General features: G+C 36.4%; 1 protein-coding gene across 4 annotated transcripts in view; it reads right to left on the reverse strand.

The window, feature by feature from the left end:
* PMS1 (PMS1 homolog 1, mismatch repair system component) overlaps positions 1–13859 on the reverse strand; it is an 83215-nt gene that overhangs the window by 42949 nt on the left and 26407 nt on the right. For all 4 annotated transcript variants that reach the window (XM_045559985.1, XM_045559984.1, XM_045559986.1 and 1 more), the window contains one exon: positions 8225–8388. In XM_045559985.1, coding sequence (XP_045415941.1) covers positions 8225–8388 — 164 coding nt within the window. The remainder of the gene's footprint in view (positions 1–8224; positions 8389–13859) is intronic.

Raw genomic sequence — 13859 nt, forward strand, 5'->3', positions numbered from 1 at the left:
TGGCATAGCCACAGGAATAAATGGCTTAGGTAGGGTGGAGAATGAGATCCCTGAAGGAGAGGAGGTAAAACATCTGAGAAGCTAGGAAGGGCTATCTATGTAGACACTGAAATCACTGAACTGATAGTGATCTTGGAAGCTAAAGACTGAGATTCAAAGCGGAATGGAGTCTTTACAGGGGGGAAAAAATGGTCTGGAAGTAGCAATGAGACATAGTGATGGGAGGTATAGATGAGAGAAATCAGTCCCCACCAGAAAAAGCTGTAAGGGTTACAAGGTCATATGGTTTGGATGTTTGGCCCCTCCAAATCTCATGCTGAAATCTGATCCCCAGTGTTGGAGGTGGGCCTGGTGAGAGATGTTAGGATCATAGGGGTGGGTCCCTCATGAATGGCTTGGTGCCCTCCCTGCAATGAGTTCTCCCTTTATTAGTTCACAGGAGAGCTGGTTGTTTAAAGGAGTCTGGCACCACCTCCTGTATCTCTTGCTCCTCCTCTCACCATGTGACATGCTTGTTCCCCCTTTGCCTTTCGCCTTGATTGGAAACTCCCTGAGACCCTCACCAGAAGTGTACAGTCTGGAGAACCATGCCAAACAAACCTCTTTTCTTTATAAATTACCCAGCCTCAGGTATTTCCTTTATAGCAATGCAAAACAGACTAACACACAGGGAAAGCCAGATGTCTGCTAGAGCAAGAAGGTGATCGAAGGAAACTTTACTTATGACTGAGCATCTGGCCATGAAATGGGTGTGTTTCAGGAGATGGGGATGTGTGAAAAACAGAGTTAGAAATAGCAATGATTTGTATAAGAGTCCAGAGTGATAAGATATGATTTGAGAGACCCAGGGCTTGTGTTGGCTAATATAAACAGGGATAAAAATATAGTGAGATGTAGTGAGATGTATAGTCCTGATGGCCCCAAAGAAGTTATGAGATTCTGACTTTTAAGGAGAAGGCTGGAGAGATTTTGTCAGGATTATGGAGTTCTGGGAATCCCATATGACACCTGCAGAAAGAGGCACGGAGGAGAGAGGGGTGGTCTTGTTCTGAGAGCAAAGGCTTCCTCCTGATCCCTATTAATGGAGATCTACCTAGAGGTGGTCTTACTCCCCACTACTCTAGACTCTCATCTGACCACTATTAATAGAAGCCTAGGGCTGGGCATGGTGGCTCACGCCTGTAATCCTAGCACTCTGGGAGGCCGAGGCAGGCGGATTGTTAGAGCTCAGGAGTTCGAGACCAGCCTGAGCAAGAGCGAGACCCCGTCTCTACTAAAAATAGAAGGAAATTATATGGACAGCTAAAAAAATATATATAGAAAAAATCAGCCGGGCATGGTGGCACATGCCTGTAGTCCCAGCTACTCAGGAGGCTGAGGCAGGAGGATTGCTCGAGCCCAGGAATTTGAGGTTGCTGTGAGCTTGGGTGACACCATGGCACTCTAGCCTGGGCAACACAGTAAGACTCTGTCTCAAAAAAAAAAAAAAAAAAAAAAATAGAAGTCTAGGAAGAAATAGTACTTTCTGTCCATTCATTATCAGAAAATTTCTCTCACTCATAAGAATTTTTGTCAAAGATTCTAATATGCCTCTCCTGCCTCACCATCTGATATTTAGTATAGAATTGAATCTCAATTGTGAAGAATGTTTTTTATTCCCCAAGTCCAAGCATTAGTCAAATCAGGGATGTGACTAAATACTCTCAAACATTTCACAACAACTAAAATGATGTGGTTTTTTTTTTATTTTTTTGAGACAGGTTCTTGTTCTGTTGCCCAGGCTAGAGTGCAGTGGCATCATCATAGCTCACTGCAACTTCAAATTCCTGGGCTCAAGCAATCCTCCTCTGCCTCAGCCTCCCAAATAGCTGAGACTACAGGCATGCGCCACTACACCTGGCTAACTTTTCTATTTTTTGTAGAGAGGGCTGGTCTCAAACTCCTGGCTTCAAGAAATCCTCCTGCCTCGGCCTCCTGAGTGCTAGGATTACAGGTGTAAGCCACTGCACCTGCTGAAATGATGTTTTATCTGTTCAGAGCAAGTAAGAACTTTTGTGATAGAGTAAGACCTATCTCCACATGCTAATATATATACCTGAGCATCAGCTCCACCATAGCCAAGACACGTATTAAACACTTACCCTTTAAGACCGAGATCAACACACATCCACCGTGAAGTCTTCCCTGATCATTCTAGCCTGAAGTAATCTTTTCTTCCTCTCAATTCCCACAGTATTTATAGATATCATTTGACAATCACATTTTCATTATTCTTTTCCTCTATTTAAATGTTCATACACAGCTTTTGATATGCGAACTAACACATTCACATATTCCTTGAGGCCAAAGCCCTGCAAAACTCCTGAGATCATTTCTGTCTCTAATATAGCAATATTAATCTATGGAGCAACAAGACATCTACACACTTAGGTTTACTGTAGCACCTTCTATCTTCCCATTATTTTACAATTTGATATATGAATCATCTTAGCAGAAATTCTAGGTGACAGAAATGTGAAATTCCAATTTTGTAAGAAGGAAATGAAAGTGCTTAAGATATATGTAGACATTCTGAAAAATCAAAGAGTTTTAGAGTTGAAAAAGGCCTTAGAGATCATTTGATCAACATTCCCTGGCCTAATCTCAAAAAGCTAGATTTGTGCAGGATTCCCTACCAGGTACTATTTATTGATTGGAAGAGAAATCTACAGTGTTGGAATAGAGAAATATGTTAGGATAAATAATAAGGATATGAAATGTATTTGGTTAGAGGATCAGTAAAGGAATAATTATGTGGTTGTATTTGACTACGTTAGTAGAAACAAAATACATGAAATCGATAGCTCTCTTAGAAACTGTCCCTGTCAATAGTGTTTCCCTCTCATTGCCCCACCCAGGCAAAGTCTTTTTATATTTCATGATTAGTTCCAATGAAGCCATTTCAGTACTTCACGTCCAAGAAAAAAAATAGACTACACTAGTATATATGAATACAAATGAAAATATACCCTGTAAAAATCTAAGAGGTCATCGGGGAATTCAAAGATGAATTTTATCAATAAATGTAATGAAAAAGGTTTGAGAGAGGCCTGAGTGTTTAAAACTGGTGCTTCATACATTTACATATTTTGACTTTAGCACTACCTAATTCATTTAATATTCCACACTAAGCTATGCAATGAGTGAGTATTAAGGGGAATATAGATAAGTTAGATGCAGCCTTCCTTCTCGTAAGAGGCTGTTGAATAAGGGAGACAATGCAAATCACTGTCAATGAAGTAAAAATGATAAAATAGAAATATATGAATAATGCTATGGGAACAGTTGAAGAACAACTAAGTCTTGCTGGTGGATAATGGAAGACTTCAGAGACTCCATGAATAGTGTGGTTAAACACAAAAATCAGAAATCAACTATACTAAAATTTGACTTACATATGTCCTTTATCTTTTCTATATTTCACAGAATTTAGATGAAAAGGAAATTAATATAACAAAGAAGAAAACATGAGAAACATTTAATAAATTTATCATTAATTTGTAAGTAGTAAAAATAAAAAAACAAAAAACCTCCCAAACCAAAAAAACCATGCTCAGCTCCAAGCTAATCTTAAAGTGTATCTGAAAGGATATCCACTTTTGTTAATTAAAAAAGAAACAAAAACAAAACCCAACTAAGCTTTCCAGATTGGCACTGGAAGAATAATTTCTTTATAACGAAGAGGCATTTGAGCCACAGTCCTGAACTAGAAGCTCTCTTTGATTATACTGCCTACACAACCCTGGCTGGGTTAGGGGAGAGGGAGGTGACCCTTTAACACCGGCCCAATAGTGGCAGAAGACTTTCCTTGATTCCCCATAGTAAAGCTGAAACAAACCTGGGACATTCAAAACAATTTGAGTAAAAGGTAAAGAAAGACAAAATGAACAAAGACAATATGATGAATGTAAGGGATATAGATTATTAGGCATCACTTCAGTTTATAATCCAAATCTTCAGCCATCACCACAAAATAGTACCCTCCTAGAGACTCAGAAAAATATGTGAAGAGAGGGAGCCATCACACTCACTATCAAATCTCCACAGCCAGTGTTCCAGGTTTCTTTTCCTGGCTAAGGCTCTGCCTCTTCCCAGACTGACTGAAATCAGAGATATTCAACCCCTCAGAGTTGTGTCATCATTCTTACAGACCTCAAAAATAACGAAGACCAAAAATCACAGAAAATAACTGATCCCAACAAGCCTTAACACTCATGTGACATGGAGGTGGGAATAGGAGGGAAGCCACTCTTTTAAGTCTCTCTCTTTTGTAATAGTTAAAACTTTCTTATATCAATATCATCCAATTCAGCTTTTGCAATACCAGTGGCTCTCTAATTATCAAAACAAAATTTAATCAAAGCAATTTTTAAAACCACAAATGATATTTTAGGAAAAGCCAAGTTTTCACAAAAATCATTGATTATAATGTACAACAGGAGTAGACCTTATTTGAAATCACACATTTAATTAACATTATGTTCTGAACTAGTGGTCTACAAAATTATTCATGTTCATATAAAATAGTTAAGAATACTAAACTGGTTTCAGATACTAGCACATCGAGAAAAACTTCTAATTCTGGGAAATAACTACTTTATAAATGAAAATATATACAGCAAGTTCTCACAGGGATTCCGTTATTGCAACTAAAGCTGCAAACTGCAGTGTTTCTCTAAGGAATGGCTCTAGTAATTCTCCAAATATTATCCACTTTAAATAAACTCACTGAATCCACTTGTAAATTATTTCCCTTTGGCTGTCTCATTATTCAATATGCTTTCAAGGAACATGGTGATGAAAGAAGAAAAATACCTCTTTCTAACATAACCATACTGGCAAGAACATCAACATTATCAGTATTCAAAGAATGTCCTGGCAGGTTAAACCTTCATAAAAAGAAGAAACACTATCTAATCCAAGTTATCAAAATAGCAATAGTACTTCTCATATTATGTGCAATATGATTGTTTGTTTCTAATGCAGAAGACAAGATAAAGACACCAATGTTGTCATATCTAGATTATAAGCAAAGCAAAAAAAAATTCTTTATGAAAGCACATAAAGAATGATGAAAGTAGGCATGTTTAAAAGAAAAAGGCTAAGAGCAGAGTAGGACTCAATGTTCAAAAGAGGTTTATAATAACATGTCAACACTATCTTGGCAGGCTAAAACAATGTAAACAATGAATTTTAACATTTTTGAGGTATAACAGCAATATTAAGAAATAAAAAAGTAGAAAAATAATCTGTAGTAAGAGAAAAATGCTTGAAAATAGCTTGTTCTAATTCAGTCCATGATTTCCCTGTGTAATAATAGCTAATACTTTATTTTACTAAAAGACTTTTGATAATCTTATATGACTTTCATGGTATCATACTTCAGCATACTCTCAAGGATTTGAACTGCATCTGAAATTACTGGAGGCCACAGAGGAATCTGTGTTTGCTCAATATGTGTACTGACACAGTGTCCTCCAAAAACAATAAAATGTGGCATGTTTCAAAACACTGCTTTCCACTCCCAAAAGAAAATGTCTACATTGATAATCTTACATTGGTTGGGAAAATGATATAATCTTATCAAAAATTTAGAAGATATATGTTTGACTTTAAATGAATAAGAATTCTCATATCATCTCAGATATTTCTTATATACTCATTTTCATTATGTGAACAAATAATCTTGTTTTCATCTTTTCTACTTTTTGACTCAAAAGTTTTCCCTTTAGTTGTACTTATTTTTCTTTCAGAAATATAAAATTTCTATTTTTCTTCATATTTTACCTTTTTCATCTGTTTTCCCTTCCTAATTATGTTTCTTCCTAATTATGTTTCTTCTGGCTGTGGTCTTTTCTTGGGGATAATTCAACTTTTTGTTACTAAGTGTCCTCTGGATCAAGAGGCCATAGGATTATTTTTATTAGTAGGATGAGCCTCTCTCCATCAACATCCTGAGGAATCACCGCATGATAGAGCTGGAAGGGATCTCAAGGTATCATCTGGTTGAGCTCTATGCCAGCAGGAACAGGTGGCTGACTGTTCTTAATCTTTTTCTTTCTTCCTTTTTTTAAAACAGACCAAAGATTTTGATCATAAATAGTCTATCATGGCTTGGTTTAATAAAAACTCTTCTTCCAGCCTGAGCAAGAGCGAGACCCCGTCTCTACTAAAAATAGAAAGAAATTATATGGACAGCTAAAAATATATATAGGAAAAATTAGCCAGGCATGGTGGCACATGCCTGTGGTCCCAGCTACTCGGGAGGCTGAGGCAGAAGGATCGCTTGAGCCCAGGAGTTTGAGGTTGCTGTGAGCTAGGCTGACATCACAGCACTCACTCTAGCCCGGGCAACAGAGGGAGACTCTGTCTTAAAAAAAATAAATAAATAAAATAAAATAAAAATAAAATAAAAACTCTTCTTGATAGTAAGTAAAAGACATAGAGTAGAAAGAAAACTGGATCAATAAGGATTCTGACCTCAGCACTATTACTTATTGTAAAATATAAAACAATTCCTTTAATCACTCTGAGCTTTAAGTTCCCCATACAAATAGAGATAATGCAGTCTATGTCACAAAGTTACTGTAAGTGTTCTGAAACCTAGGAAAAAACTATATAAAGTAGTAGTAAGATGGGAAGAAAACACAGTAGAGTGTAAAGAATCTAAACTCCACAGGCATACTAAGTTTCAAATCCCATCTCAACAATTTACTAGTTGTGCAACAATTAGTAAAGTATTAAAACTTTCTGAGTCCTGTTCAGATGACAACTGCAAAATTGATATAATGTCTACCACACTTGGCTGCTGCTATGAGGATTACAGGAGACTGACAGATATACCCAGCACAGGTCCTGGCATTGTGTAGGCCCTCAATATGTGTCAATTCCCTATTCCCTATCAGGCTTCCACACTGCTGTGCGGATCTGCTTTCCTTTCATTAAATATCTCAAAGATGCCCAACTGAAATTTATGAAAAACAGAATAATCAGAAAATAAGTAAACCTTTCTTTCCCCTAAGATTCACCAAGCAACAAGATGATTTCCTTCCCTTATCAGCCCTGCTTTGAAAAACGGAAAGAAACAAGCTAGAGTTTACTTTAAAAGACAAACTCTTCCAAAAAAGAAACAATTTAAAATAGAAAGAGAAAATTGTCACTAAATTGTGAAATCTTTAAAAGAAAAGAACAAGTCTTATTCATCTTCATATTTTCAGAATTTATCATAGTACCTGCTAAAAGGAAACACTCAATCCATTTCTTGGATGAAAAAGTCTGCTGGGGGAATTACTGATTTTAGAGATTAAGAAATGAAAGGTTCAATCAGATTTTATTGGGCAACAAATTAAAGATACTCTTTACATAAATAAAGATAAAACTGGCCGGGCGCGGTGGCTCACGCCTGTAATCCTAGCACTCTGGGAGGCCGAGGTGGGTGGATTGCTCGAGGTCAGGAGTTCGAGACCAGCCTGAGCAAGAGTGAGACCCCGCCTCTACTAAAAATAGAAACAAATTATCTGGCCAACTAAAATATATATATAGAAAAAATTAGCCGGGCATAGTGGCGCATGCCTGTAGTCCCAGCTACTCGGGAGGCTGAGGCAGTAGGATTGTTTCAGCCCAGGAGTCTGAGGTTGCTGTGAGCTGGGCTGACGCCACGGCACTCACTCTGGCCCGGGCAACAGAGCAAGACTCTGTCTCAAAAAAAAAAAAAAAAAAAAGATAAAACTAAATAAATGTGGACTAAATTTTTGAAAAAAAGACCCTTTATATATTATCTTTGGGCAACTATAGCAAAATACTAAGAACTGGGTAGCTTATAAACAACAGAAATTTATTTCTCGCAATTCTGGAGGCTGAGAAGTCCAAGATCAAGGCACCAGCAGACTTGGCATCTGGTGAGATCCCACTTTCTGGTTCATAGATGGCACTTTTTCACTGTGTGGTGGCCTCCCCGCATGGTGGAAGAGGGAAGGCAGCTCTCTGGAGCCCTCACGATCTAATCACCTTCCAAAGGCCTCATGTCCTAATACCATCACGTTGGCGATTAGGTTTTCAACAAATAAATTCTGTGGCAAGACACATACATTCAGTCCAATGGCCCGTATCTAACTGATTTAGATAAAATATACTGTTCTTTTATTACATCACATACCAAAAAAACTTGTAAAAGTATAAGGCTTACCTTGTTATGTACAAAAACAATCCTCAAGTCAGGTTTAAGGACACCATAGCTTATGAGCAGATCCTGGACCTTTTTAATTTCATCTTTACGTTTTTTAGCAGTTGAGTAAAATTGCTTTCTTACAGGTAAATTCTTAAATAATCTTAAAGCAGTTACAGTCGTACCTGTTGGCAGATAAGAGGAAAGCATTTTCAGATTTGGAAGAAACTTCACAGATTTTCAAATCTATACACAATTAGTAATTAAGCCCTTCTATCACTGAAGGCCAGTCCTCCTCCAACTCTGGGAACCCAAAGAAGGCTGAACTTTGCAAACTATTCTGATTCCTTGCTAGACTCTTTCATTTGTAAAAAGATTGACCTGTGAAGTATGATCTCTTCTATATGGTCTAAACAAACATCACCTTATTTCTACCACTGCAGAGAAACATGGACTCACCAGAATGCAATATCATGAGAAATCTGCTGGTGTTCAAACCACCTAGGGATCATGTTTATTCTTACTTTACAATATATAGATAAGACTACACTGCATATGTGATAATCTTAATTATTACACTAAAAATTCTTACCAGAAATAATATTCGGTAACCTGGTTTAATTTACCTCATCTTCAACAAATATTCAAAAACACAGTATATAATCTAAGAAGAGGATTTTTTTTACTTATGAATTAATTTAAATAAAAAGTTGAATAAAGGTATAAAAATTATACTGCTTTACTATCAGGTTAATAAATAGCTTTTATTTTAAAAAAAGAAAAAAATAGGCCGGGCGTGATGGCTCACACCTGTAATTCTAGCACTCTGGGAGGCTGAGGCGGGAGGATTGCTCGAGGTCAGGAGTTCGAGACCAGCCTGAGCAAGAGCGAGACCCCGTCTCTACCAAAAATAGAAAGAAATGATCTGGACAGGTAAAAATATATATAGAAAAAAATTAGCCGGGCATGGTGGCGCATGCCTGTAGTCCCAGCTACTCAGGAGGCTGAGGCAGGACTGCTTAAGCCCAGGAGTTTGAGGTTGCTGTGAGCTTGACGCCACGGCACTCTAGCCCGGGCAACAGAGCAAGACTGTCTCAAAATAAATAAATAAATAAATAAATAAATAAAACCATCACCACCACATGAAATTAGAACAAAATGTTTGCCATGACTACATAGCTCTGTGTTTTTAAAACACTGAAGAACTTCTAAAACCACTACTCACTAGCTAATCTCAGACTTACTACATCTCCTTATGTGATTCTAATATACAGCCAGAGTTGAGAACCACTGTATTGAGAAGTAAAAAAATAAAAATAAAAAATCAAATTAGTGTAGAGTTCCTCAATCTTGGCACTACTGACATTTGTTGTGGAGGCTGTCCTGTGCATTATAGGATGTTTAGTAGCATCTCTGGCCTCTTACACGCCAGATGCCAGTAGCACCCTCTCCAGTTGTGACAATCAAATGTCTCCAGATATTGCCAAATGTAGCCTGGGGGACAAAGTTGCCCATGGTTGAGAACCACTGATTGAGTATACAGCAACTGGTATCTTTTTTCTTTTTAAATAAAATAAAAAGACAGAATAGACTAAACTAGAAGAGAAAATAGAGTGCATCACAAACGTTAGGTTACAGTTTCATGATATTTTGGTTTTGATCAGATTTGTGTGAACTGGGTTGCTATGTGAAATGTATTTATTACTGTGAATCAGAGTCAAAAGGCCTAAAATTTGCTATAATAGGTCAATCATTGTCCTATTGCTTATAACAAAGGGCAAAAACACAGAAATGGCAATCATAAGGGAAATATAGGACTCAGAATCCCTAGCATAAAATCATGAGTTCCAAGAGAAGACAAAGAAACAAAAATAGAGAATTAAATAAATAATAGAATAAAATTTTCTTGAGTTAAAGGCTTGAATGCTTATTTCAAGAGCTTACTTCATTATAAGGAGGAATATTTAAAAAACAAAAAAGAAAGAAACCACACCCACTAGAATCCTAAATTTTAAAGACAGAAAAAAATTTTTACAAACTGTCAGACAAAAAGAACAAGTTTCTTACAAGAAAAGACAAACATCAAATTTCTAACCTATTACACTAGAAGACAAACAATTTATAAACTATTATGGGGAAATTAAAAAACCTACACCCAGTTAAGACAGGTATATGGGGAAAATGAAGACATTTTTGGACTTGCAAGGTCTTGGCAGTATACAACCCAAGTATTAATAAATCTGATGAAAATAATGAAAAGATGAACTCTAAGCAAATGATAATTACATCAAAATAGAGATTTTCTGACCAAAGAAGATAGAAAATAAATTTGGTGAGCAAAGAATCTTAAAAGCTTAAAGTACACAGAAGATGGTAATGTTGTGGGCTTTGATACATAACTGTTAAATATGGATTCATGAAATGAAAGACACATAATACAGAGAAAGCCTAACAATACCTTGTAACTCAATGTTTTAAACTACTACGAGGGCTGGGCTTGGTGGCTCACATTTGTAATCCCAGCACTTTGGGAGGTCAAGGCAGGAGGATTGCTTGAGGCCAGGAGTTCAAGACCAGCTTGGGCAACATAGCAAAACCCCATCTCTACAAAAAAGAAAAAAAACTGGCTGGGTGTGGCGGCATGCACCTATAGTCCTAGCTACTTGGAAGGCTAAGCCAGGAAGATTGCTTGAGCCCAGGAGTTGGATGTTGCAGTTAGTTGTGATCACACTACTATGCTCCAGTCTGGGAGACAGAGTGAGACCCTGTATCTTAAAAAACAAAAACCAAAAAAATTCTATTATTAGCTACACTGGTTAACTGGAGAAAAGAGATGGGAATGAAGAAGTATAAAGCTTAAAGGACCCTACATAACCTGGCCCATGGCTATCTCCAGTCTTACCAATATCCTTCATTTTGTTCTTCTAGAATATCAGACTTGTTTCTGCCCCAGGGCCTTTGCACATGTTCTCCCCACCCCCCACCCTTTGCATGGCTAACTCCTTTATCAACCTTCAGATCTCAGCCTAAGTATGGTATCTTTAGAAAATCCATCCCTACGAGCCCTATCAAAGACAGCTACTTCCACAATGAAACTATGTTTTATCTCTTCACAGAAATTGTTACTATTTGAAAAAACTTTCCTCTGCCTCCCCTTTTAGAATAGGGTAAGTTTGAGGGCAAAGGACTATCTACCATGTTTATCATTATATCCCTAGCACCTGAAACAATGACAAATACTTTGTAGGCATTATATTTAAAATATACAATTTAAAATAAAAATTGTAAAATGAATGAAAGCATTGAAGGAATAAGAGAAATAAGGTAATAAGCATAAAGTATATATTTATTTGGATTGTTTCATTATTTATGGAACCTTTGTAGTTTTTGAAAGGCAATTTTCTAAAGAAAAAAACAAGATTAGGAGAAAAAAGATTTTTGTGGAAAAGACTAAAGGAAAAGCTATATTCCTACTCTGCTCACATTTCATGTTTTTCTGTTTTTCTTGATCTAGTGCTTCATTAGCATATTACATTACTAACAATTTTTTGTTTTTGGTCTTCCTCTGTTTTTATGTAGGGTATTTCCTTGGCCTAATTGCACATATCACTTCCACAGACAGGATTAAATTCCTTGGAACACCATGGTATTCCTTGCTACTCACACTTTGGTGCTACTGTTCTTTGTCTTAGGAAAGTAAAAAGGCCAAAGTTTTAGAGCAAATGTTGACAAAGATCAAGGAGTGCATGTATTTAGCAATCAGAGCAGGTATGCATTCTGCCTCCACTGCTACAAGGGAGAACACACTCAGATCAGAATTCACACCACAACCTAGTCACAGAGACCTCTTATGCCTTCTTATTGCACTCTTTGTTCTCTCTACGTATTTCCTCCATTCTCACAGCTTCAACTACTACCCATACACTAATGATTGTTTTAATGAAAGCTATAAGCAGCACCACACTTTTATGAATCTCTAAAAAAGAAAAAACACTTCCAATTAAACCATGATACACTGCCTTAACAATAGTCCCGACTGACACAGGAAATGGTTGCACTAGCTCCTCACTGCTTTGAAATTTATTCATCTCCAAGAATATAACAATTCCCTCTGGAGTCTTCAATTTCAATGCTTTGCATGTGACAGCAATTCTTTTGCACTTAACAGTTTTATCTACTTGTGGCTATTTTCCCTTTTTAAGTTTCCTAAAGCACTTATTTGTTGCAATAAAATATGAAATTGTTTATTCCTTCAATCAACACATGAATTATTAATATTGCACAAAACTCAACTGATTTAACAATAAGAACATCCATGACTGCTGTCTGTCCAAAAAGGATTCTGGGAGTCCATTAATTATAAGCGACAGTTTGTTTTCAGGAACATCAAAATGTGACAAGATGTGCAACTTAGAATTGATTAATTTTTGATAGTCTGGTGGTTAGGGAAAAAAAATTGATTAACAGACATATATCTGAGACCTAAAGCATTCTTTTATGTACAGATGCTCACTCAATATCCCCACCTGGATATTCCCAAGCCACTTTAAATCAGCCTCACCCAGACTTGAACTCATTACCTTCCTCCTTGAGTCTGATACTAAACCAACAATTTCCAAAGGCAGTTACCCCAGATTTAACTGATTTTTCCCTTTGCCTCTTACTGTAATACTGCATAACTCACATAGGCCTATCTATTCTATCCTGAAAATCTCTCTCAAATCTATGTTAAGTTCCTTCCTTACTCTCAAACCTTAGTAGTTCAAGATAACAACTCTTACAGAAAGACACAATTTATGGTAGGAGTCACGATGCCAGTTAATTTTGTAAATAACATGATACCAATCCTCTGCCTAAAAGTTTCAATGTCTCATTGTTGAGGTAAGGTACAAACTCCCTAGCATGATATAAAAGGGCCTTCATAATGTAACACCCAAGCTTCCATTTTCTAAATTAAGTTTCCTGCTTCAACTACCCTCAAATCCTCTCACTGAACTCTGCTGTGTCATTCTTAGTATTCCATTTTATTTACTTTATTGGCTTTTAGCTATACTTCTTTGTATTACTTTTAGTGGTTGCTCTACAGATTATAATATACACTCTTAAATTATCAATCTACCTTGATTACTATGAAATGAATTGTACTTTACAATGTAACAATCTTACAATAGCATAATTCCATTTATTCTCCTGCCTTTTAAAATATATTTATCATGCATTTTACTTCCCCATGTTATAAATACTACAAAATATTGTTTTTGTAAAATAAATTTCTTAAAAATTTAGTCTTTCAATTTTTTCCCACACATTTTCCAATGCTTTTCTTTCCTTCTTGCAGATTCAGGTTGCTATCTGGAAGCATTTCCCTTCAGTTTAAAAATCTTCCTTTAGTATTTCTCATAGTACATGTTTGTTGGTAACAAATTCTCTCAGTTTTATTTGTATTACATTGCTTCATTTTGTCCTAATTTTTTTAAAGGACATCTTTGCTGGTTATAAAATTCTAGGTTGACAATTTTTTTTTAAATGCTTAAAAGCTATCATTCCATTTTCTCTGGGCTTCTATGTTTCTGATGAGAAGTCAGCCATCATTCTTGTTGTTTTCCTGAATTCAATACATTTTTTCCTCTTACTGCTTTAGTATTTTCTCTGGTTT

This window comes from Lemur catta, chromosome 8, assembly GCF_020740605.2.
Source record: "Lemur catta isolate mLemCat1 chromosome 8, mLemCat1.pri, whole genome shotgun sequence".
Classification (NCBI taxonomy): Eukaryota; Metazoa; Chordata; class Mammalia; order Primates; family Lemuridae; genus Lemur; species Lemur catta.